This window comes from Nerophis lumbriciformis, linkage group LG23, assembly GCF_033978685.3.
Source record: "Nerophis lumbriciformis linkage group LG23, RoL_Nlum_v2.1, whole genome shotgun sequence".
Classification (NCBI taxonomy): domain Eukaryota; kingdom Metazoa; phylum Chordata; class Actinopteri; order Syngnathiformes; family Syngnathidae; genus Nerophis; species Nerophis lumbriciformis.
This window is the reverse complement of record NC_084570.2, coordinates 3,061,825-3,087,822: the sequence shown is the minus strand read 5'-3', so window position 1 is coordinate 3,087,822 and position 25,998 is coordinate 3,061,825. Positions and strand designations below refer to the sequence as shown.

Here is a 25,998-nt window from a genome sequence, read left to right as displayed (position 1 = left end):
CAGCAACATTGTGATTTTGATTGAGAGTCTCGAGTGTACTATGCAAAATCGTTGACAATATTTCCCGGAGGAGGAGGTACAATTGCCGTTGTTATTTCAGCTCATGAGGCAAAGTTTTGCAGTTGCACTGAAAACTTCAAACGCCATTCCATTGTGTGCCATGTAACTGTGTAACAGTGGGGCTAATCTGGTATGATCACACACTTATAGTCAATCAGTGTCCAGGCTCTATCACATAGTTGTAAAACAAAGTAACCACGGTTTGAATATTAAACGTTCTAAAAAGGCCCACAGCTTTACTCGGTCCAAAGTTGAAAAGAGTTCTGCAGCAGAACGAAACCTTTTTCACTTCCACGATTCCCATCATTTACAACAAATAAACTTGCAAAGGGCACATTTCACATGGTAGCTGGCATGGAACCTCTGCGTGGAAGTCTTTTGTTTGGGGTTAAACAAGCGCCACATCCGTTAGTTTCCTCCCAGCGTCATCAGCCCAGTGAAAAAAAAACTAAGCAAAGCCAAAAAAATGATTTTGCTTATTGGAGTGAGAGGGAAAACTAAGTGTAAGAAGCCTGCAACAACAGACTTTTGGTTAGCATCCCAAAAAGCGCTTTGAGAGTTTTTTTTAAACGACACCACAAACCACGGTCAGCACTAAGTTCTATTGTTTTGCAATGAGATGCTGTTAGACCAGGGGTGTCAAAACCTACGGACAGGTTTTATCCGGCCTGTGTGATGAGTTTGCCAAATATAAAAATTAGCTGTTTTTGAACGAAAGAAACTGCTGTTCCAAATGTGTCCACTGGATGTCACAATAGCAATTCTGTTAGGCAAGCAAACGGTTTATACTGGGGGCCAAGCATTGATTGATTGATTGATTGATTGATTGATTGAAGCTTTTATTAGTAGATTGCGTACATATTCCGTACAATTGACCACTAAATGGTAACACCCGAAGAAGTTTTTCAACTTGTTTAAGTCGGTGTCCACGTAATCAATTCATGGTACACAGTAAAGGGTGACTCTGGCTCCTTCTCCTTGAACCACATGAAACTTAAAACCTGCCGTTTTATGGGTTCTGCTTCGAACTCATCGTCATTTGGCACCGTGTTTGCCCCAAAATCCATCCATCCATCCATCCATTTTCTACCGCTTATTTCCTTCGGGGTAGCAGGTGGCGCTGGAGCCTATCTCAGCTACAATTGGGCGGAAGGCAGGGGTACACCCTGGACAAGTCCCCACCTCATCGCAGGGCCAACACAGATAGATAGACAACATTCACACTCTAGGGCCAATTTAGTGTTGCCAATCAACCTATCCCCAGGTGCATGTCTTTGGAGGTGGAAGGAAGCCGGAGTATCCGGAGGGAACCCACGCAGTCATGGGGAGGACATGCAAACTCCACACAGAAAGATCCCGAGCGCAGGATCGAACCCAGGACCTTCATATGTCTCTTGTCAAACACGAGAAAACGTAACCCTTTTGAATAGTTTTTACCTCTGTTTCTTACGGTTCAATGAGTTAGCACCGGATTGATACGTGGACATGACCAAGGAGGTATTTGATACCTAGAAGAGTTTACATGTTGTGTTTTTTGGTCAATCCCAGAAAGACTGTGACTTAAAGCTTAATACTGGCTTTGTTGATAGACTGAGACCAAGTCTAAACTCATTGTTAAACCTTTTGAATAGTTTTTAACCTGTGTTTCTTACGGTTGTTGAGTTAGCACCGGATTGATACAAGGACATGACCAAGGAGGTATTTGATACCTAGAAGAGTTTACATGTTGTGTTTTTTGGTCAATCCCAGAAAGGCTGTGATTTAAAGTTTAATCCTGGCTTTGTAGATGGACTGAGACCAAGTCTAAACTCATAGTTAAACCCTTTTGAATAGTTTTTACCTCTGTGTCTTACGGTTTGTTGAGTTAGCACCGGATTGATACGTGGACATGACCAAGGAGGTATTCGATACCGAGAAGAGTTTACATGTTGTACTTTTTGTTCAGTCCCAGAAAGACTGTGATTTAAAGTTTAATCCTGGCTTTGTAGACAGACTGAGACCAAGTCTAAACTCATTGTTAACCCTTTTGAATAGTTTTTAACCTCTGTTTCCTACGGTTTGTTGAGTTAGCACCGGATTGATACGTGGACATGACCAAGGAGGTATTTGATACCTAGAAGAGTTTACATGTTGTGTTTTTTGGTCAATCTCAGAAAGACTGTTATTTAAAGTTTAATCCTGGCTTTGTAGATAGACTGAGACCAAGTCTAAACTCATTGTTAAACCTTTTGAATAGTTTTTACCTCTGTTTCTTATGGTTCGTTGAGTTAGCACCGGATTGATACGCGGACATGACCAAGGAGGTTTTTGATACCGAGAAGAGTTTACATATTGTACTTTTTGTCCAATCCCAGAAAGACTGTGATTTTAAGTTTAATCCTAGCTTTGTAGATAGACTGAGACCAAGTCTAAACTCATTGTTAAACCCTTTTGAATAGTTTTTACCTCTGTTTCTTACGGTTTGTTGAGTTAGCACCGGATTGATACGTGGACATGACCAAGGAGGTATTTGATACCTAGAAGAGTTTACATGTTGTGTTTTTTGATCAATCCCAGAAAGACTGTGATTTAAAGTTTAATCCTGGCTTTGTAGACAGACTGAGACCAAGACAAACTGATTGTGTTTTAGAAGCTGCATCAATTTCCTCAGAATTTTCAACAAACTTGAAGTTGTCGTGTCCAGAGGATTATTTGTGATTCGTACGTTTTCAGAATGTGGCCAAAGTAAAACAAAGAAAACGACCTGGAGTTGTCTGTTTTTCAGTTATCATGCCATGATTTTACCGTTCCGACCCACTAGATTTTCCTTCATGCGGCCCCTGAGCTAAAATGACTTTGACACCCCTCTGTTAGACGATTTAGAGCTTAGATTTAGCGAAAATGACTCTAGCCGTCCTGGAAACGGAGGTGCCTCTCTGAGGGATTGTTCCCCGTATCATTTACCTACATGGCCTTTTTGGTGCATTTGTGTCGTTCTAGAGCACAGAAGGTACAACTCAGCATACCCTAAAGGCTTTAACTCGTTGTACAGCAAAAACTGTGAGGCCCCTCCACTCACACGCCCTGCATAGTCTGGTGACTGTAAACAGTTAGAAGTTTACTACAAACACATCCAGCTACCAACCTCCCCCCCCCCCCCGACACCCGACATGCTGACAGCCAACAAGGGCAACCCTTCCTCCTCCGCTTGTTTCGCCCAACAGGAAGAGAGCTTCTCGGTTTCATAAAGGACTCCAGGGTCACTTCTACCTTCCCGCTAAGATGACTGAGGCTCACACAGCCACCTTTGTTTGCATGGCTTAACAATCCGCATCCACCTGTGTGTGTGTAAGTTCTTGTATTTCTATCCTTCTTGAGACATCAACAAGGAAAAGTACCTTGGGGACGACGTGGCGCAGTTGGGAGAGTGGCCGTTCCAGCGACCTGATGGTTCCCGGTTCGATCCCCAGCTTCTACCAACCTCGTCACGTCCGTCGTGTCCTTGAGTAAGACACTTCACCATTGATCCTGATGGGTCGTGGTTAGGGCCCCGCATGGCAGCTCCCGCCATCAGTGTGTGAATGGGTGAATGTGGAAATAGTGTCAAAGCGCTTTGAGTACCTTGAAGGTAGAGAAGCGCTATACAAGTATAACCCATTTACCATTTACCTTCCGTGTGAAGACCGGTGAACAAGTTAGGAGCGAAATCATGGTCCCAATGAGGGTCTCATTTGCACCCCTGGTGGTGAAATCTATCAAAAAAAAGGATTTTTCAAATTGACTGTGTGTCGGTTTTAAAAGTGCTCCCCCTCTGGTCAACATATGAAATAACAAGTGTGTGTAAGAAATTTAAATGTGCCCCCTTTGGCCAAAATTAATTAAAAAAAATAAATAAATATGTATATAGAGACATACTGTAATAACTTGAAGTAAATAATGAAGATTAAAAACCAATTGCAAACAAAAAAATAAATAACTAAAAGCAGTCTTTTTCTCACAATGTGTCGACTTCTTTCTTATAAAATTGGGAACAATTTCTCATATTCTTTCTGTTTTTGTAATATTGCAATATTTTCTCCTAAAATTATTACTTTTTTATGTAAAATTATTATTTTTAATGCAAAATGGTGACAATTGTCATACAAAATTCTGACTTATCACAATATTGCCAATTTTTTTGTTGTTCTTGTAAAATAGTGAAATTTTTTGAGTAAAATTATGACTTTTGTCATAGTTTTGCCAAGTAAAATTCCGATTATTATTTATAATATTGCCAAAATGTTAAAAGTTTTCTTATAAAATTGTGACTTTTGTCGAGTAAAATGACTTTTTTCATAAAATTGCCAACATTTTAAGCTTTTCTTGTAAAATTGCGACTGTTATTGAGTACAATTCCAACTTTTAATAATATTGCACAAATAGTTAGTTTTTCTTGTGACATTTTGACTTGCGTTGAGTAAAATGACAACTTTAATATAATACTGCCAAAATTCTAAGTTCTTCTTTTGAAATTCCAACTAATTTTTCACAACAACATTTTTTATATTTGCATCGTATGTATATATTATTAATGTTGTAAATACAAATCTTTATATATCTAGAAAGGGTGGTCCTAAAGATGTAGGCATTATTCGGAGGTCTCAAGAAGGTAACACATACAAGAATGTGTTTGTGTGTGTGTGTCTGTTCTTGTATTTCATACCGTCTTGAGACATCAACAAGGAAAAGTACCTTCCATATGAGGACCGGTGAATAAGTTAGGTCCGAAATCATGGTCCTAATACGGAAAACCATTGCATCTAATAGCCAAATACTAGAGTCCGTGAACATTGCTCCAAAGTCAGGATTTTTTGTTTATTTAATGTGCATACAAAAGTAAACATTGACATGTGCAAAGGCAAAGACTGCATCTAAAGAAGGACTTCCCTTATCATCCCCGAAAAAACCCGCCAAGTGAACAGCTGATTTTACGACTTCGGGTGCTGACGGAAGACAACCCGCATCCCATATGTGACCATAGTATAAACAAATACACTACGGTACTAAGACCATAGTCTAACAGTTAGCTTCTACAGCTGGGTTGCCCAAAGTGTGGTCCGTGACTCGTTTGTCATCGGCCTTAATTAAGCACATTACAAAAAACAACAAATAGAGATCTCATTTGCACCCCTGGTGGTGAAATCTATCAAAATTAGGGTGGTCCCAAAAAGGAGGGTTTTTTTCAAATGTGTCGGTTTTAAATGTGCTCCCCTCTCTGGTCAACATATGAAATAACAAGTGTGTGTAAGAAATTTAAATGTGCCCCCTTTGGCCAAAATTAATTTAAAAAAATAAATAAATATGTATATAGAGACATACTGTAATAACTTGAAGTAAATAATGAAGATTAAAAACCAATTGCAAACAAAAAAATAAATAACTAAAAGCAGTCTTTTTCTCACAATGTGTCGACTTCTTTCTTATAAAATTGGGAACGATTTCTCATATTCTTTCTGTTTCTGTAATATTGCAATATTTTCTCCTAAAATTATTACTTTTTTATGTAAAATTATTATTTTTAATGCAAAATGGTGACAATTGTCATACAAAATTCTGACTTATCACAATATTGCCAATTTTGTTGTTGTTCTTGTAAAATAGTGACATTTTTTGAGTAAAATTATGACTTTTGTCATAGTTTTGCCAAGTAAAATTCCGATTATTATTTATAATATTGCCAAAATGTTAAAAGTTTTCTTATAAAATTGTGACTTTTGTCGAGTAAAATGACTTTTTTCATAAAATTGCCAACATTTTAAGCTTTTCTTGTAAAATTGCGACTGTTATTGAGTAAAATTCCAACTTTTAATAATATTGCACAAATAGTTAGTTTTTCTTGTGAAATTTTGACTTGCGTTGAGTAAAATGACAACTTTAATATAATACTGCCAAAATTCTAAGTTCTTCTTTTGAAATTCCAACTAATTTTTCACAACAACATTTTTTATATTTGCATCGTATGTATATATTATTAATGTTGTAAATACAAATCTTTATATATCTAGAAAGGGTGGTCCTAAAGATGTAGGCATTATTCGGAGGTCTCAAGAAGGTAACACATACAAGAATGTGTTTGTGTGTGTGTGTGTGTTCTTGTATTTCTTACCGTCTTGAGACATCAACAAGGAAAAGTACCTTCCATATGAGGACCGGTGAATAAGTTAGGTCCGAAATCATGGTCCTAATACGGAAAACCATTGCATCTAATAGCCAAATACTAGAGTCTGTGAACATTGCTCCAAAGTCAGGATTTTTTGTTTATTTAATGTGCATACAAAAGTAAACATTGACATGTGCAAAGGCAAAGACTGCATCTAAAGAAGGACTTCCCTTATCATCCCCGAAAAAACCCGCCAAGTGAACAGCTGATTTTACGACTTCCGGTGCTGACGTAAGACAACCCGCATCCCATATGTGACCATAGTATAAACAAATACACTACGGTACTAAGACCATAGTCTAACAGTTAGCTTCTACAGCTGGGTTGCCCAAAGTGTGGTCCGTGACTCGTTTGTCATCGGCCTTAATTAAGCACATTACAAAAAACAACAAATAGAGATCTCATTTGCACCCCTGGTGGTGAAATCTATCAAAATTAGGGTGGTCCCAAAAAGGAGGGTTTTTTCAAATGTGTCGGTTTTAAATGTGCTCCCCTCTCTGGTCAACATATGAAATAACAAGTGTGTTTGAAAATGTTAAGTACTCCCCCTCTGTTCAACATATGAAATAACAAGTGTGTTTGAAAATGTTAAGTACTCCCCCTCTGGTCAACATATGTAATAACAAGTGTGTGTAAGAAATTCAAATGTGCCCCCTTTGGCCAAAATTATAAAAAAAAAAATACATATGTATATGGAGACATACTGTAATAATTTGAAGTAAATGATGAAGATTAAAAACCAATTACAAACAAAAAATTTAAAAAAAATTACTAAAAGCTTACCTCTTTATGTTTGCATAGTATGTATATATTATTAATGTTGTAAATACAAATTTTTATATACCTAGAAAGTGTGGTCCTAAAGAGGTAGGCATTTTTCGGAGGTCTCAAGAAGGAAACAAATACAATAATTTGTGTGTGTGTGTGTGTGTGTGGACAGCACTTTCAAGGACGTTTCCAGGGCACAGCGTGGCTCAGTCATTCATTAAAGCGCTCTCTGTAGCTTTATGGCTTCCTGCTTGCCGAAACCCTCCACTTCCTGTACAAACTTCCTGCTCGAGCAACAGCTGAACTTTAGGTACAAACACAGATCTCAAGACTAAACCTGATCTCTACTTACTACGATGAGAACAAACTGTGAGATATCATTGGGGGAGAGGAAGTCCAAGGTTCTCCACATCCTCCAGCTAATCTATCACAATCACTACTAGAGATATTCTAGCAATTTGCCTTTTTCTGAATCTGGTATTTACAAAGGTCACACAAGCTCGGCCTTCAACGCATTATCTTAGCTTGGGAATGACACTTCAGTCTGACCTCTGACACCTGAGATCAGAGAGTGAAAGTGGTCTTCAACCAACTTTGTCATTGCGGTGCTTTAGTTCAACAGACTTTTACCTTCTCCCAACTTTGTCCGCCCAAATTTTGGTGTTTAACTTCAGGGCAGAACGAGGCCCAACTTATCGAACCGTAGACTTAAGGAGCAAGCGAAGGGCAAGTTTCTCTTCCGCAGGCCGCCATTAAGTCCCCACCCCCGTTGCTACCCCTCACCTGTTGGGTTTCAACATTTACAACCGACCCCGCGACGCACTCGCTCCACCCTTCAAACTCCTCCGCCTCTCCCTGCAGGTGGGTATAAAGGTATGCTAATGTGAGACGGCCTATCTTCTCTGCTCTGGCAAGAGAGTAAGGACGTAGGGCTCGCAGAGCAAGAGAGAGAGAGAGTGGGTGAGAGAGAGAGCAAGAGGCGGAGTAGGAAGGTTGAAGTTAAAAGACAATTGGATTGACTGTTCTCAGACTTGCGTTGCAACCATGGGGCTGGGAGTAAGTAGTGGAACTTGTTGCTCACTCACTTTCAATGCTTAATTTTGATTAAGATTAAGTTTTGCCTGCTTGCTTTCCGTGCGGTAGTTGTGGTGCGGGTCTGTCAAAAAAGTGTTTCCTGACTTCATTCCTGGCAATAATTAACTCCGTCTGACAGCACGTTCGAGTAGCAAAGAGGAAGCGGCTTCTCACATGTGTCTCAACGTCTCCTCCTTATCTCTTCGATCCAGAGAGGGAAAAATGAGTACGAGCTGGCGCCAACGACCGATGGCGACAGCAAGAAAAGCAAGAAGGCCAAGGAGAAAAAGAACATGGACGATCTGAAGAAAGAAGTGGATCTGGTGAGTACTTGGCAGGGGAAGGCGTGAAATACGGCGACCTTACTTAAACCGGCGTGATGACCGTTTTCTGCCATTGGTCGCCGTCATGACCCCGACAAACACTTCGCCTTGACCTCACGGCGTGGTCACATGAATGGAGGCTGTTGTGTACACCCTCTCTTTCACAAGAGCTTTTTAAACCGATGCAAGCACTTTCACGTGTTAATAGTTCCAGGCTGTTAAGTATTTCAGATCTTTTGAAGGGAGCGGAAATAGCCATTAGCAGAGGCTTTCAACTCACACATGTCTAATTTGCAGCGTAGACATAGTTTATCTGTCGGCTTTCAAAATGAAGTTCGCGTTCAGCTATTCAGTGTCGCACGAAAGTATTTTGAAATGTCTTGCGTGAAAAATTAGTCACAGCCCTTTGCAATTTCTGTTGGTGTCAGCGTTTTTTTTTTGTGGCAGACCGTGGTCATTTGTCAAGGTCACGAGACAGAAGCTCACCATCAGGAAAACAAACGTAAATATAACCATTTTCCAATTTGCACCATACCAAAAAGGAGGCGCTGGCCAAGGTTACGTGTTTGTGGGGAAATAAAAGGCAAGTTTGAACTTTTTCCCCGGATACTTCAATGTCCTTGACAAGGTCAGGTCACGATGTTCGGGAAAGACAGCAACTTAGTTCAAGACTAAAATTCTTGGTAACACTTTAGTACGGGGAACATATTCGCCATTAATTAGTTGCTTATTAAAGTAACAAAGACTTAATTTAGAGTTATTTGGACACTAGGGCGGGGGTCGGCAACCCGCGGCTCCGGAGCCGCATGCAGCTCTTTGATCACTCTGATGCGGCTCAGCAGTTTACTTGCTGAACCCCCCAATTTTCCCGAGAGACTTCCGGATTTCAGTGCCTCTCGCAGAAAACTCCCGGGATTAGCATTCACCGGCTTTCACTCTTACAGTTATAATAAGGGCGTGCCATGAAGGTACAACATTTGGCGCCCTCTACAATATGTATTAACAGAGTGCCAGCCCAACACTTGTTATACAATATACATCTTCTGCTTGCACACATACGTGACAGCAAGGCATACTTGGTCAACAGCCACACAGGCTACACTGACGGTGCTCATATAAAACAACTTTAACACTCTTACTAATAATGCGCCACACTTTGAACCAAAATCAAAGAAGAATGACAAACACATTTCGGGAGAACATCCGCACCTTAACACAACATAAACACAACAGAACAAACACCCAGAATCCCATGCAGCCCTGACTCTTTCGGGCTACATTATACACCCCTGCTACCACCAACCCCCCCCCTGTGCGTCGGTTGAGGTGGGCGGGGTTTGGTAGCGGGGGTGTATAATGTATCCCGGAAGAGTTAGGGCTGCATGGGATTCTGGGTATTTGTCCTGTTGTGTTTATGTTGTGTTACGGTGCAGATGTTCTCCCGAAATTTGTTTGTCATTCTTGTTTGGTGTGGGTTCACAGTGTGGCGCATTATTAGTAAGAGTGTTAAAAGTTTTTGTTTTTTTTATACCACCACCGTCAGTGTGAGCTGTGTGGTTGTTGACCAAGTATGCCTTGCTGTCACCTACGTGAGCAAAGCGGAAGCCCCATACAATGTGTGGCTGATCAGGCACGCTGACTGTAGTGGGTGCTATATGCTGTACCATCACGGCACGCACCAGCTTTCAAATTCCACATAAAGGTGTGGGCAGCGTGTCTGAGACCCCTGATTATACATAGCAAAAATAAAACTTCTAATGCAGTGTTACTTCATTTAATATTTCAAAAACTTTTTGCGGCTCCCATTGTTTTCTATAATTTGTGAAACTGGTCAAAATGGCTCTTTGACTGGTAAAAGTTGCCGACCCCTGCACTAGGGGAACATAAAAGGGTTAGGGTTACTAATAAGCAATAATTCTGAGGTTATTGAGGGAAGATTCTTAGTTAATGGCTTACTGGTTGTATAATAAGGCCATGCAGAATAAGGCATTAATACATACTTATTGTTAATATGTTACTAATTTGCATGTTAATTAATGGTGAATATGTGTTCCCCATACTAAAGTGTTACCAAATTCTTTAATGAAAAAATATTCTTTAGTGACAAGTCACACAGATAAATACTGGTAGCAAAATATTATTATTATTTGTTTAATTAGGTTGTTATTTCTTCGGTCAGTGGTCAACGAAATAAACAAACAGTTTTACACAAACAAACAGTTGTACATTCATAAATTAAAAATGTTGTAGACCGAAAGGGTTTTGGCTGAAGTTGAACACTCATTGCGCCGAACACTATAAACAATGTCAAATACAAGATGAGCTTCCAAAAATACACAACATATTATAAATACACTTTGTACACAACATAAACACTGTTCAATTATATATGTGAAATATCCTTGTACACGTGTTAAACCTTTGCACCAATTATATACTATATACCAGGGGTCGGCAACCCGCGGCTCTAGAGCCGCATGCGGCTCTTTAGCGCCGCCCTAGTGGCTCTCTGGAGCTTTTTCAAAAATGTATGAAAAATGGAAAAAGTTTAGGGGAAAAAAATATATTTTTTGTTTTAATATGGTTTCTGTAGGAGGACAAACATGACACAAACCTCCCTAATTGTTATAAAGCACACTGTTTATATTAAACATGCTTCACTGATTCGAGTATTTGGCGAGCGCCGTTTTGTCCTACTAATTTTGGCAGTCCTTGAACTCACCTTAGTTTGTGTACATGTATATCTTTCTGCGACTTTCTAGGACGTGTTTTATGCCACTTCTTTTTCTGTCTCATGTTGTCCACCAAACTTTTAACGTTGTGCATGAATCCACAAAGGTGAGTTTTGTTGATTTTATTAACTTGTGTGGAGTGCTAATCAGACATATTTGGTCAGTGCATGACTGCGAGCTAATCGATGCTAACATGCTATTTAGGCTAGCTATATGTACATATTGCATCATTATGCCTCATTTGTAGCTATATTTCAGCTCATTTAGTTTCCTTTAAGTCATATTAATTCAATTTATATCTCATGACACACTATCCGTATGTAATATGGCTTTTAATTTTTTGGGGCTCGAACATTTGTTTTTGTATTTTTGGTCCAATAAGGCTCTTTCAACATTTTGGGTTGCCGACCCCTGCTATATACAAACACTTCCATTATTATTTATATCCCACATTTAGTTTGTAATTCACATTGATCATAGTATTAACTACTGTGTCGATTCAAGAGTGATATATTTCTTCAAGACATTGGTCTTAAAGTGTTTTTTTAAATGTGTGAATGGAACTGGAACATTTTAAGGAATAATACTTGAGGATGTTTCAAAACTTCCCATGTCAGAGGGTCTGCCTCAATAGTGGCACGGAAGGTTGACAAATGTGGGTGAAATATTAATGATTATGAGACAAAGTGTGTCTTAACTCGAACTCAAAGTCCTATCGCCACTGAAGGACGTAGCCGTAGCATAACAGTCATACTGGAAACACCTTGATTCCTTACTATTAGTTACTAAAGCCCCTGTAGGTCGGAATGGTTAAGTAATAAACCCTGCAACGATATACTATTGAGAACAGTGAGAATTTGATTTGTAGAACAAGAAAAACTTACAGTCGACATTCTCTTTTCAAAAGCTGGTCTATGAAAGTTTAATGTTGCTTCACGAAGAGGCAAAGAAACGATAGCCGAATTAGTCAAACAGTAGTCGCTCTGTTAATAATTATTTCATCATCTCATGAACTACATCTTGAAGTGTCAAAGTCCTGCTGGGGAAAATCAAGATGGTTTCTGTGGCGACAAGAATATTTCCTTCACCAGGTTGAGGCATAATGCTTATCAATGTTTGAATAAAATAGTTTTTTAAAAGTCCTTAATCTTTTGTTGCTTATCTGGAACGAAAAGTTTGTTATTTCCCGTCCCGCATGGCCTCGTTTACATGTGGCTCACTTTTTATTCCAAACTCATTGTCAGTCATTGGTTATGTTTATTTAGCTAAACAAATACCTGAAGCAGCAGAGCGACAACGTTGGCTTGCCTCTTGGTAAAAGTCAAGCAAACGAGCTGTCTTTCAGCACAGGAAACAGTCTTTGGGGGGGCCGCCGATTCGCTCGGGCAGCCGATAGCATTTTCTGGCACCCGTAGACCACGTCGCTTACAGTCTCGCCCACGCGTTACACTTTTTAATCAGCAGCAGACACTCTTACTCAAAAGTCTGCTTGGACTAATCTTTTGTATTGCATTGTGTATATCCATAATTCCCTCAACACACGACATTATTTTGCCCTGTCATCGAGTTCCCTCTGAAGGACATTAGAGGATGTTTTTTTTTTAATCTCCCAAATAGATCATGAATACAAAAAAATAATCCCTCCTGTCTTTTCATCTATAGGATGATCACAAGCTCACCTTGGATGAACTTCACAGGAAGTACGGAACCGACCTCACTAGGGTGAGTACAGTGAAATGTCTGCTTTTGCAAAGGCAACAATGTTCCTTTTTGACTGACACTTTTAGTGAGGCATTCATTTAACAATGTTTATTATTGTGCTTGTAGTTTGCAGCGGTACAGAACTCAAACTGAGATATTTCTAATCAGGCCGATTAATGTTCAGTCGCGAAATAAAGTAATAAACAAAGTGTGTTTCGGGTATGGCATGAATCAGTAATGCAACAGTCCGTGTCCATTCCAACTAAGAAAAATTGTTGATTAGTAAGATGTGCCTAATGTTGTGGTAAGTGATACATGGAGCAAAATTTGCGGACGATACCGTGCTCCTAAGCCTTCTACACAAGGATACGGACCCCTCTGTGTACCAAGACGAGATAGACCTATTTATTAGGTGGTGTGATACCAACCATCTTATTCTAAATGTGACCAAGACACAGGAAATGGTTTTGGATCCGAGGAAAGTGACTGACCATGAGCCAGTGGTCATCAAAAATCAGGAAATCACCCAGGTATCCTCATATAAATATTTAGGGGTTCATATTGATAATCTTCTCTGCTGGAAGACACATATTGACAAAGTGTGCAATAGACTGCAACAGAGGCTATATTTTTTGCGAAGATTAAGATTGTACGGCGTAAGCAGCCACATCATGATGATTTTCTACCGTGCCATTGTAGAGAGCATCATTAGATACGGGATCACCTCATGGTTTGGCAACCTAACCGTTAAGCTAAAAAGCAAACTGGCCGGCATGCATAAAACGGCAATGAAAATCGTAGGGAGGAAAGAATATGAGGCTATACAGAGCATCTATGAGCAGGCAGTTAGGAAAAAAGCTAAAAAAATTATTTCCAACTCACAACACCCACTCTTCCCTGAATATGGAACCATGCCATCAGGGAGAAGACTCCGGGTCCCACTATGCAAATCTAACCGCCTTAAATTATCATTTGTCCCAGCCTCCATTAAGCTGACCAACAATGTGCAATAGAATGTTAATACATAGGTTAGCACTTTTTTAGCACATAGTACTTTAGCACATAGCATTTTAGAACTAAGCACTTTAGCACACAGCACTTTATCCATGAGCTCTAGTGCAATGCACACTGGTACTTTATCTTTATCTCCATACTGTAGATGTTATGCCTACATCAAAGTGCCACCTATGTCTATCAAGCTCCATGTTCTGATGTTTAAATGTTAGTTGTATGGTTGTGGTTGTGTCTGTGCTTGTGTTTTTGTTCTGTTGTTTTTGGGTATGTTAAGAAAGCAATGATGCACTGTGCCCACGACAAATTTCCCCGCGGGGACAATAAAGTTGAACCTTGAACCTTGATTGTGGTCGTGATAGATTTCATACGATATCGACTTGTAAAATCAAAGCTATTTGCACAGTTTGTCACTTCTGTCATTCATATATCATTTAGATCCTTTGATTAATGTTTTCAACTGATCAGTTTATGTATGATGGCGAAGACATCCTCAGTATGAGGGCGACCCGGCTGAGGACACATGAGATCGAGTTACAATGCACAATACAGCCTCACACACATGGAGAGCTCGACTGATGCTGATTATCTTCCGAAACCTGATCTGCCTTAGTTTGGCCCTAAACAAAGTCTTCATTCTCATTGACTGTGTCAACTCCTGTAGTTTTTTTTACTCCGTGAGAATGTGTGACCTTGACTTTGTTCGAGTACATAGTGTTCACTGAAAACTCAGATACAAAGTCTTCTTTGCCTTTATCGCACATTTTATTTTGCAGCCACAGCAACTTATCATTTTTAATTTCAATCAACTTTGAATCATCCAGGTCTTAAAGAGCTGCTTCTCTCCAAAGTACTCACCCGTGTATTTCATTCCTGTGTAGGGTCTGACCGCCACCAGAGCAAAGGAGGTGCTGGCCCGTGATGGCCCGAATGCTCTCACCCCTCCACCCACTACACCTGAGTGGGTCAAGTTCTGCAGACAGGTAAACTTGATTTCCATTGCATTCAATAATGAAATAATGAATAATGTTCATTTTGAGGCCTAAATGTCTCCTTTCCAGCTTTTTGGCGGTTTCTCCATGCTTCTCTGGATTGGCGCCGTCCTCTGCTTCATCGCATACGGGATCCAGGCTTCCTATGAAGACGAACCCGCTAATGATAATGTAAGGCAGCATTTGCGAGTGTGTAATGGGCAGTGATGTTCAACACGTGTGTTAATCAGTCTTGTTCTTTTAGTTGTACCTTGGCGTTGTGCTCTCTGCTGTTGTCATCATCACTGGTTGCTTCTCCTATTACCAAGAGGCCAAGAGCTCCAAAATCATGGAGTCATTCAAAAACCTGGTCCCACAGGTAAGCTTCTGCAAAACCAAGCATGCAATGAGGCAACAAAGACTCTAAATATTATGTATGTCACTCATTATTCTATAGCAAGCTTTGGTTATTCGTGACGGAGAGAAGAACAGCATTAACGCTGAGGACGTGGTGGCTGGAGACCTGGTGGAGGTGAAAGGTGGTGACAGGATCCCTGCTGATCTGCGAATCATCTCCGCCCATGGGTGCAAGGTCATTTCCTCAGAAATCATCTCATTAAAACAAGCATATGTTTGGACTACTAATTTTCCTTCTTTGTATTGTTTGTGTTTTCGTGGTTTTCACCTTGCAGGTGGACAACTCCTCTTTGACGGGTGAATCCGAGCCACAGACCCGTACTCCAGATTTCTCCAATGACAACCCACTGGAGACCAGGAATATTGCTTTCTTCTCTACCAACTGTGTTGAAGGTATTCATTTAAAAAAAAAAAAAATCAATTATTACCTTCTTAATTTATAATCACAAGTGAAAAACTTTTCTAGGCACAGCCAGAGGAATCGTCATCAACACCGGAGACCGCACTGTCATGGGTCGCATCGCCACACTGGCTTCCAGTTTGGAAGGCGGAAAAACTCCCATTGCCGTTGAGATTGAGCACTTTATCCACATCATCACTGGTGTGGCTGTATTCCTTGGCGTGTCTTTCTTCATTCTCTCCCTTATACTTGGGTATGGGTGGCTTGAGGCAGTCATCTTCCTTATTGGAATCATTGTTGCCAACGTTCCAGAGGGTCTACTGGCAACCGTCACTGTGAGCTTTGCTGTTCAGTTCTTAATTAAAAACACTCTCTTGATTGCCACCATAACACTGGATGTCTCCAGGTGTGTCTGACTCTGACTGCCAAGCGTATGGCCAAGAAGAACTGTTTAGTAAAGAACCTGGAAGCCGTTGAGACGCTGGGGTCCACATCCACCATCTGTTCAGATAAGACCGGCACCTTGACCCAAAATAGGATGACAGTGGCGCACATGTGGTTCGACAACCAGATTCACGAGGCTGACACCACTGAGAACCAGAGCGGCACATCCTTTGACAGGAGCTCTGATACCTGGTCTGCCCTATCCAGAATTGCTGGACTCTGTAACCGAGCTGTCTTCCTGGCCGAGCAAGGCAACATTCCTATTCTGAAGGTAACAACTTCTAAAGAAATCTTGAGATGATCAGGCACTGAACGTTTTTATCTATTTCTCATCTATTTAACTGCAACAAAAGTCTGTGAATAATTGACCACTGGTACAAGATAGCAACACGCTTTGTTGTATGTCATGTGTTATTCATAGAGTGAAAAGGCGTATGTCCCTGACCCATTCATAATTCAGTAACATTAAGAGGTGCAATGACTTTCTTTGGAAGTAAAAGAGTAAAAATAATTAAAATGGAGAACTCAATCAACAAACATTTATGAAAGGCTCTCTATATCAACAATTTTTAGATCCTCTACAGCCTCTATTTCTTGGCAGATAATGTGGACCAATGAGCAAACTATATCCCTGAGGCGTTCTTAAGTGAGTACACTGATTTCCTGACTTCCAATTGACAGAGGGACGTAGCCGGTGATGCTTCTGAGGCTGCCCTGCTCAAATGTATCGAGTTGTGCTGTGGATCTGTCAAGGGCATACGAGAAAAATATTCCAAGCTTGCTGAAATACCCTTCAACTCTACTAACAAGTACCAGGTAAACAGCAAAAACACTCAAAGACAAACTGCTCACTTATGCTCTCTTGTGTTCAAATTATTCATAACTCCACAATTGGGCATATTTCTTATTTTGCCGGCCAATAATGCCCATCAACAAGGCAAAGGAGACTCGATAATTTCTAAACACCGCAGTAGTAGAGATTAATTTGCCTGACTTCAACAAGCATGTGTTTTGTTGTCAGCTTTCCGTCCATAAAAACTCAACCCCAGGAGAGACCAAGCATCTGCTGGTCATGAAAGGTGCTCCTGAGAGGATTTTGGACCGCTGCTCCACCATCATGTTGCAGGGCAAAGAACAGCCGCTGGATGAGGAACTGAAAGATGCTTTTCAAAACGCCTATGTTGAGCTTGGAGGACTTGGAGAGAGAGTTCTGGGTAAGCACTTGTTAAATCCTCATTTGTTGTCTGGGAATGACTGTAGACATAAGCTCAGTTACCCTCTGCTTACTGTATCATCAAGTGGTGACAACATTCTCAGTAAAGTTATTGTAAGTGCTATGAAACAAGGGCTGTATAGCTCTTGAAACTAAGTGAGCCCCTGACCTCACTTAAAACCCACGGCTCGGTGAAATGTTCTGTTTTTAACCAAATACTGACAAGATGGCAGCACAAAGACTAAAGAAGCACATAAATAATACTTTGTGTGGAGATTGTATGTTCTCATGAATGTTCAATAAATAATTTTAATGTAGGAGCATACCTGAGCTCTGTGATTGATTGCCTGGATGAATAGGAAATGTCTAAATGATTAGCACTTCTGTAGGTTTCTGCCATTTCAACCTGCCCGATGACCAGTTCCCAGAGGGCTTTGCATTCGACACCGAAGAGGTGAACTTTCCCACAGAGAAGTTGTGCTTCGTCGGCCTCATGTCCATGATTGATCCTCCTCGTGCGGCCGTGCCAGATGCTGTTGGCAAATGCAGAAGCGCTGGAATCAAGGTCAAATTAAACCTGAGACTTCATAAGTAAAATATGTCTATTTTCAGTCAGTCTGTAATTGTTTTCCCTTGTTCTCTTTTCATAGGTTATTATGGTAACTGGTGATCATCCAATCACAGCCAAGGCAATCGCCAAGGGTGTAGGCATCATCTCAGAGGGCAACGAGACAGTTGAAGACATTGCGGCTCGCCTGAATGTTCCAGTGTCAGAGGTCAATCCTAGGTTTGTACAAACCTCAAACCTTGTGGCTGAGGTGTTGGCTTTAAATACTAATAAAATAGCTTTGAATTACACAGTCAGTCAAAAACCCAATCAGCTAAAAGGCGACAACCCCCTGATTCAGCCCAGACAAATACATCTAAACTGTCATAAACACGTTCATCACTCGGCTGTGCCTCCAGAATTTATGACTAGATTGTGTGCAAAATATTATGTGATCCTACAGTATTGCAAGATAAAACATTGCAACTTCCTCTGAAAGGTCTGCTAAGTGACAAATTGCCAGCATTTAAAAGATTGCTCCTATATACATCAGTCAGTCAGTCAGCTGTATGTGGCATAGACTAGTTCCTCTTCTTATTTTCATATTTTACACAATGTTGATTATCATTGTTGGACAAAAACAGTGTTTTGTGGTTTTCCCATTCGCCATAGTGCTGAAAGGTTCCATAATATCTATTTTAACTTCAAACCATGGTGATTTTAAATTGTGCTTGTTTTCTTCTTTCCGTTATTATTTGTTTTGATTCCACTGACAACATTGAGAGGATATGTTTTTTATTGACCGTCCAGCTTTGCACTACACCAAAAAAAATACAGCACAGTTGAGATTGAACGAATGGCCGCTCTGCAGTCTCACCCTCAGTCTGCTATGCTTTCCTCTTCAGGGACGCAAAGGCCTGTGTGGTCCACGGTGGCGAGCTGAAGGAGATGACCACCGAGCATCTTGACGATATTCTGAAGTACCACACTGAAATTGTCTTCGCCAGAACCTCGCCGCAGCAGAAACTAATCATTGTGGAGGGCTGCCAGCGACAGGTATGAAATTCTGAGTTTTGCACCACACATCGCTTCTCTTCCAGATATACTGCGAGCTCAACATTTTGCTGACTCTTAAAAGGGAGCCATTGTTGCTGTGACTGGTGATGGCGTCAACGACTCTCCAGCTCTGAAGAAAGCTGACATTGGTGTCGCCATGGGAATTGCTGGATCTGATGTCTCTAAGCAAGCGGCGGACATGATTCTGCTGGATGACAACTTTGCTTCCATTGTTACAGGAGTGGAAGAAGGTAACTTAAAGCTTTTAAACTGCACATTTGATTTGACTTGTCCCTGATTAATATATTTACATGTATAACATTGTGTAGGTCGTCTGATCTTTGACAACTTGAAGAAGTCCATCGCTTACACTCTGACCAGTAACATCCCTGAGATTTCACCCTTCCTCCTCTTCATCATCGCCAACATCCCCCTGCCCCTGGGAACCGTCACCATCCTCTGTATCGACCTGGGAACTGACATGGTGGGTTGATGATATTATGTCCACTTTAATGGCATTTTTTAATGCCTCGAGATCTGCGCACAAATAAGTGCCCATGGCCTTGTGGTTAGAGTGTTCGCCCTGAGATGGGTAGGTTGTGAGTTCAAACCCCGGCCGAGTCATACCAAAGACTATAAAAATGAGACCCATTACCTCCCTGCTTGGTACTCAGCATCAAGGGTTGGAATTGGGGGTTAAATCACCAAAATTATTCCAGAGCACGGCCACCGCAGACATAGTCTTCCCAACGTGTCCTGGGTCTTCCCCGTGGCCTCCTACCGGTGGGACGTGCCCTAAACACCTCCCTAGGGAGGCGTTAGTGTGGCATCCTAACCAGATGCCCGAACCACCTCATCTGGCTCCTCTCGATGTGGAGGAGCAGCGGCTTTACTTTGAGCTCCTCCTGGATGGCAGAGCTTCTCACCCTATCTCTAAGGGAGAGTCCCGCCACCCGACGGAGGAAACTCATTTCGGCCGCTTGTACCCGTGATCTTGTCCTTTCAGTCATAACCCAAAGCTCATGAGCATGGGTGAGGAGGAGATCGACCGGTAAATTAAGAGCTTTGCCCTCCGGCTCAGCTCCTTCTTCACCACAACGGATCGATACAGTGTGTGACTATCAGTGGTACTTTAAAGGGGAACATTATCACCAGACCTATGTAAGCGTCAATATATACCTTGATGTTGCAAAAAAAAAAAAACATATATTTTTTTAACCGATTTCATAGCTCTAAATGGGTGAATTTTGGCGAATTAAACGCCTTTCTAATATTCGCTCTCGGGTTGTGACGTCACATCAGGAAGCAATCCGCCATTTTCTCAAACACCGAGTCAAATCAGCTCTGTTATTTTCCGTTTTTTCGACTGTTTTCCGTACCTTGGAGACATCATGCCTCGTCGGTGTGTTGTCGGAGGGTGTAACAACACGAACAGGGACGGATTCAAGTTGCACCAGTGGCCCAAAGATGCGAAAGTGGCAAGAAATTGGACGTTTGTTCCGCACACTTTACCGACGAAAGCTATGCTACGACAGAGATGGCAAGAATGTGTGGATATCCTGCGACACTCAAAGCAGATGCATTTCCAACGATAAAGTCTTAAAGAAATCTGCCGCCAGACCACCATTGAATCTGCCGGAGTGTGTGAGCAATTCAGGGACAAAGGACCTCGGTAGCACGGCAAGCAATGGCGGCAGTTTGTTCCCGCAGACGAGCGAGCTAAACACCCCTGGATGTCTTGGCTCACACCGTCCCGAAGATGATCAAGAGAAGAATATCGACCCTAGCTTCCCTGGCCTGCACTCTCAAAGTGCATGTTGTTGCCAAATGTATTTCATATGCTGTAAACCTAGTTCATAGTTGTTAGTTTCCTTTAATGCCAAACAAACACATACCAATCGTTGGTCAGAAGGCGATCGCCGAATTTGTCCTCGCTTTCTCCCGTGTCGCTGGCTGTCGTGTCGTTTTCGTCGGTTTCACTTGCATACGGTTCAAACCGATATGGCTCAATAGCTTCAGTTTCTTCTTCAATTTCGTTTTTGCTACCTGCCTCCACACTACAACCATCCGTTTCAATACATGTGTAATCTGTTGAATCGCTTAAGCCGCTGAAATACGAGTCTGAATCCGAGCTAATGTCGCTATAGCTTGCTGTTCTATGCGCCATGTTTGTTTGTGTTGGCTTCACTATGTGATGTCACAGGAAAATGGACGGATGGTTAAAATCAGGCACTTTTAAGCTTTTTTTAGGGATATTGCGTGATGGGTAAAATTTTTGGGCTTCACGGTGGCAGAGGGGTTAGTGCATCTGCCTCACAATACGAAGGTCCTGAGTAGTCTTGGGTTCAATCCCGGGCTCGGGATCTTTCTGTGTGGAGTTTGCATGTTCTCCCCGTGACTGCGTGGGTTCCCTCCGGGTACTCCGGCTTCCTCCCACCTCCAAAGACATGCACCTGGGGATAAGTTGATTGGCAACACTAAATTGGCCCTAGTGTGTGAATGTGAGTGTGAATGTTGTCTGTCTATCTGTGTTGGCCCTGCGATGAGGTGGCGACTTGTCCAGGGTGTACCCCGCCTTCCGCCCGATTGTAGCTGAGATAGGCTCCAGCGCCCCCCGCGACCCCAAAGGGAATAAGCGGTAGAAAATGGATGGATGGATGGGTAAAATTTTGAAAAAAACTTCAAAAAATATAATAAGCCACTGGGAACTGATTTTTAATGGTTTTAACCCTTCTGAAATTGTGATAATGTTCCCCTTTAACTAACTTTGTTTGGGATCTCCCAGGTCCCTGCCATTTCCCTGGCTTACGAAGCTGCTGAAAGTGACATCATGAAGAGACAGCCCAGAAACCCCAAAACGGACAAGCTGGTGAACGAAAGGCTTATCAGCATCGCCTATGGGCAGATTGGTAACTTTACTTCAGAACATAAACTCAAATCTTTCCACTTCCTGATGGCTTTTCAGTGTTTTCTTTTGTGTTCCAAACTTCTTTGCTTTGATCCTCCTCCTCAGGTATGATGCAGGCCACAGCGGGCTTCTTTGCATACTTTGTAATACTGGCAGAAAACGGCTTTCTGCCCATGGACCTGATCGGAATTCGAGTGCACTGGGATGACAGACATGTGAATGACCTGGAGGACAGCTATGGGCAGCAGTGGGTCAGTAATTCTCACAAGCATTGAATCCAGAGCATGAAATTGCAGATGTGGTAGGGAAAGTGTAAAGACCATTGTGTTTTTTTTTTTTTTTAACAATTCAGACATACGAACGCAGAAAAATTGTTGAGTTCACCTGCCACACAGCCTTCTTTGCCAGTATTGTCATCGTGCAGTGGGCTGATCTGATCATCTGCAAGACAAGGAGGAACTCCATCCTGCAGCAGGGAATGAGGTATGATCATTTTTTCTTTTTTCAAAGAGACTCTATTATGCAAAACCAATTTTTTTTAACCTGATGGTAACTGCTTATGCGTATGTAGGTTCTGCATAAATCCCGAATATTTGAAATCAAACCGTGGAGGCATTGCAGGCATACTTGCCAACCCTCCCGATTTTCCCGGGAGACTCCCGAATTTCAGTGCCCTTCCCGAAAATCTCCAGGGGCAACCATTCCCCCGAATTTCCCCCGATTTCCACCCGGGCAACAGTACAATAGTTTAACACATTATTATGCCTAATTTTGTTGGATGCATTAAACAATGTAACAAGGTTTTCCAAAATAAATCAACTCAAGTTATGGAAAAAAATTGCCAACATGGCACTGCCATATTTATTATTGAAGTCACAAAGTGCATTATTTTTTTGTAACATGCCTCAAAACAGCAGCTTGGAATTTGGGACATGCTCTCCCTGAGAGAGCATGAGGAGGTTAAGGTGGGCGGGGTTTTTGGGTAGGGGGTATATTGTAGCGTCCTGGAAGAGTTAGTGCTGCAAGGGATTCTGGGTATTTGTTCTGTTGTGTTTATGTTGTGTTACGGTGCGGATGTTCTCCCGAAACGTGTTTGTCATTCTTGTTTGGTGTGGGTTCACAATGTGGCGCATATTTGTAACAGTGTTAAAGTTGTTTATACGACCACCCTCAGTGTGACCTGTATGGCTGTTGACCAAGTATGCTTGCATTCACTTGTGTGTGTGAAAAGCCGTAGATATTATGTGATTGGGCCGGCACGTAAAGGCAGTGCCTTTAAGGTTTATTGGCGCTCTGTACTTCTCCCTACGTCCGTGTACCACAGCCGCGTTTTAAAAAGTCATACATTTTTACTTCTTGAAACCGATACCGATAATTTTGAAACAGATACCGATAATTTCCGATATTACATTTTAAAGCATTTATCGGCCGATATTATCGGACATCCCTAATAATAACCAATGTAAATTTTGACCAAAGAACAACCATTACATGTTATGTAGACCACAAGGAAGTGTAGAAAGAAAAAAAATGATAATGTGACCCCTACAATGTCCAAATAAAGTGTTTCCACCTCGCTGTGATGTCACAACGTCGCCAGAATATAAAAGCCTTGCGAGCAGACATCCAAACCTGTGTGCAAGCTGACGCCCAAATGCATGAACATCATGATTTGATTCTTTTAAATTGTTTAACACCAGTAGCCAACAGTATAACAACATTTAGGAGTCAGAAAAGACAGACATCATCATAGATCCCCTTTAAAAAATATCACAAGCATTAGTTGATTTTATTAAAATAAATCATTTTACGATTGAATTGACTCTAAATAACAACTTTAGAGCTAACCATGTTCATCGTTTTCCTCCACAGAAACCGCATCCTTATCTTTGGACTCTTTGAGGAGACCGCCCTGGCTGCCTTCCTGTCATACTGCCCTGGCATGGACGTCGCCCTCAGAATGTACCCCCTCAAGTGAGTAAATACACACACTTAAGCTCAATGTACCAATATCACGCTGCAAAAACTGACATCGAAGTAAGATTAAATATCTCAAATAAGGGTGATATTTGCTTATTTTCTGTCTGATAAGATAATTCTTCTCACTAAGCAGCTTTTATGTTAGAGTGTTTTACTTGTTTTAAGGGTTTTGGTCCTAAATGATCTCAGTAAGATATTACAGCTTGTTGCTGAGATTTGATGACCTATATTGAGTAAAACATGCTTGAAACTAGAATATCAACTGTTGCAAAGCTGTGTCATCAACACTCACAAGTATAAAACTACTTTTTTAAAGTAATCATTTCTTATTTCAAGCATGAAAAAAAAATGAATAATTTGACACAATTGTGTCTCATAATTAAAACAGATGACAGCCAAATGGACTTTGCAGTTTTATTGTCAATGAAACAATAGAAAATACGTACTCATATAGTAGTACAGTTGGCACAGTACAATAAACTGACAGTTAATATTTAAACGTTTAACAATTCAAACAATTTTGAACAGAAATACTTCATGCACATTCAGATGAATTCTTCAAAATTACAATAAAAAAATTTTTCGGCCGGGGGCCGGGCTGTATACCGTATATGCGCTAGAGATGCGCGGTTTGCGGACACAACCGCGGAGTCCGCGGATTATCCGCGGATCGGGCGGATGAAATTAAAAACAATAAGATTTTATCCGCTCGCGGGTCGGGTCGGGCGGATTAATTAGATTTTTTTTTTATTTTTATTTTTTTTTTGCGGGTGGCAGTTAAACCAATTCGGAAATATATATACATAGTTAAATGTTGTTACCCACATACGAAAAACGAGCAGGCACCTGCTGCATATGCCACAACAGAAGAAAAAAAAAGAAAAGAGATGGACACTTTTACGGAGCGGAGAAGGGACGCCTCGCCGGGGTCCGGGACCGAGGCCCCTTCCCCCGAGAGGGCCCCACCGGGAGCCGTAGCTGAGGCGATCCGCGAGAAGGGCCCGACGCACGTCCAGGGTCACTACCGCGCCCACCGCACCGACACCCCGCCTCGTCCGCTTTCGCAGTGCGCTCACGAAAGGGGTGGGGCTCACCCTGGTTGATATAGAGAGCAGGACGGTGGCCATGGAATTTCATTTAAGGTTTGTGATAAACCATCAAACTCATTCGTTAAAAGGACTCTATAGTAATATAAAGCAAATTTTTCTGGACATTATCATGCAAGAAAAGTTTATTTTTGGGATCGCGATCACCGCGTAATGATTTTTAAAGGTTGCATTACATTATTAACTGTCCCATGTGATCAGCCAGTGCGATTGGAAGTCCATGCTCAATTATTGCCTCCGTAAATAAAACTTCGGCATTTATCACATCCAAAGAATCTGTTTGGGCGACGAAAAACGTTGAAAGTTTTCCACTTGTATCGCTAGCAACGGCATTAGACTTGTGTTTTTTTGTCCCAACGTGGTCTTTTACATCGCTAATTCCTCCGTGTCCGATCGAAAAATCTTGTCTGCACAAGGTGCAATTCGCGTAGTTTTCACCCTTTTTTTTTTTTTTTTAATTAATATTAGATATATAACAACGGGCGGATGGCGGGCGGGTGCAGTTCTGATCAAACGTTACATCGGGTGGATGGCGGATGGTTGACGACTTTCTGACGCGGTTGCGGATGAAATAAATTGCCTATCCGCGCATCTCTAATATGCGCGCTAAATGACTGAAAGAGCACGAACTTGGCGCGATGATGTCATGTTATCCATGGAAAAATGCATTTTTAGACCATTGACTGAGCGGCTAGGAGACCCCGAGAGTACACTGCAAAAAGTCAAAAACAAGAAAAAAAGAATACAAAAATAAGAGGTATTTTATTTGAACTAAGCAAAATTATCTGCCAATAGAACAAGAAAATTTGGCTTATCAAGACTTTCCAAAACAAGTAAAATTAGCTAACTTCATTGAACCCAAAAATACCTTAAAATAAGTATATTCTCACTAATAACAAGTGCACTTTTCTTGGTAGAAAAAAAAAATTAGACCTTTTTGCTCAATTTGTTGAAAAATATTCTTAAATTAAGTAAACGCCAGTGCCATTATCTTGACATAATGATATGCGCTCGGCATTACATTTCTTGAAACCAGCAAACTTATACTAAAAACTAATTTATTGTTCTTAATGGAAAGGCAACAAGGCAACCGCTTGTTACTCTCGGGG

The 25,998-nt window shown here is 41.3% G+C and overlaps 1 protein-coding gene across 1 annotated transcript in view; it reads left to right on the top strand.

Annotated features, from left to right (window-relative positions):
- The first annotated feature begins 7,895 nt into the window (after positions 1 to 7,895).
- LOC133622515 (sodium/potassium-transporting ATPase subunit alpha-1) overlaps positions 7,896 to 25,998 on the top strand; it is a 32,095-nt gene continuing 13,992 nt past the window's right edge. Inside the window, exons 1-21 of the mRNA XM_061985331.2 lie at positions 7,896 to 8,062; positions 8,293 to 8,403; positions 12,798 to 12,857; positions 14,729 to 14,830; positions 14,909 to 15,010; positions 15,084 to 15,197; positions 15,276 to 15,410; positions 15,511 to 15,628; positions 15,702 to 15,970; positions 16,042 to 16,350; positions 16,761 to 16,895; positions 17,101 to 17,293; positions 17,682 to 17,857; positions 17,943 to 18,079; positions 18,745 to 18,895; positions 18,978 to 19,146; positions 19,225 to 19,379; positions 21,681 to 21,804; positions 21,909 to 22,054; positions 22,156 to 22,286; positions 23,676 to 23,777. Of these exons, the coding sequence (XP_061841315.1) occupies positions 8,051 to 8,062; positions 8,293 to 8,403; positions 12,798 to 12,857; positions 14,729 to 14,830; positions 14,909 to 15,010; positions 15,084 to 15,197; positions 15,276 to 15,410; positions 15,511 to 15,628; positions 15,702 to 15,970; positions 16,042 to 16,350; positions 16,761 to 16,895; positions 17,101 to 17,293; positions 17,682 to 17,857; positions 17,943 to 18,079; positions 18,745 to 18,895; positions 18,978 to 19,146; positions 19,225 to 19,379; positions 21,681 to 21,804; positions 21,909 to 22,054; positions 22,156 to 22,286; positions 23,676 to 23,777 (2,951 nt within the window). The 5' untranslated portion in view covers positions 7,896 to 8,050. The remainder of the gene's footprint in view (positions 8,063 to 8,292; positions 8,404 to 12,797; positions 12,858 to 14,728; positions 14,831 to 14,908; positions 15,011 to 15,083; positions 15,198 to 15,275; positions 15,411 to 15,510; positions 15,629 to 15,701; positions 15,971 to 16,041; positions 16,351 to 16,760; positions 16,896 to 17,100; positions 17,294 to 17,681; positions 17,858 to 17,942; positions 18,080 to 18,744; positions 18,896 to 18,977; positions 19,147 to 19,224; positions 19,380 to 21,680; positions 21,805 to 21,908; positions 22,055 to 22,155; positions 22,287 to 23,675; positions 23,778 to 25,998) is intronic.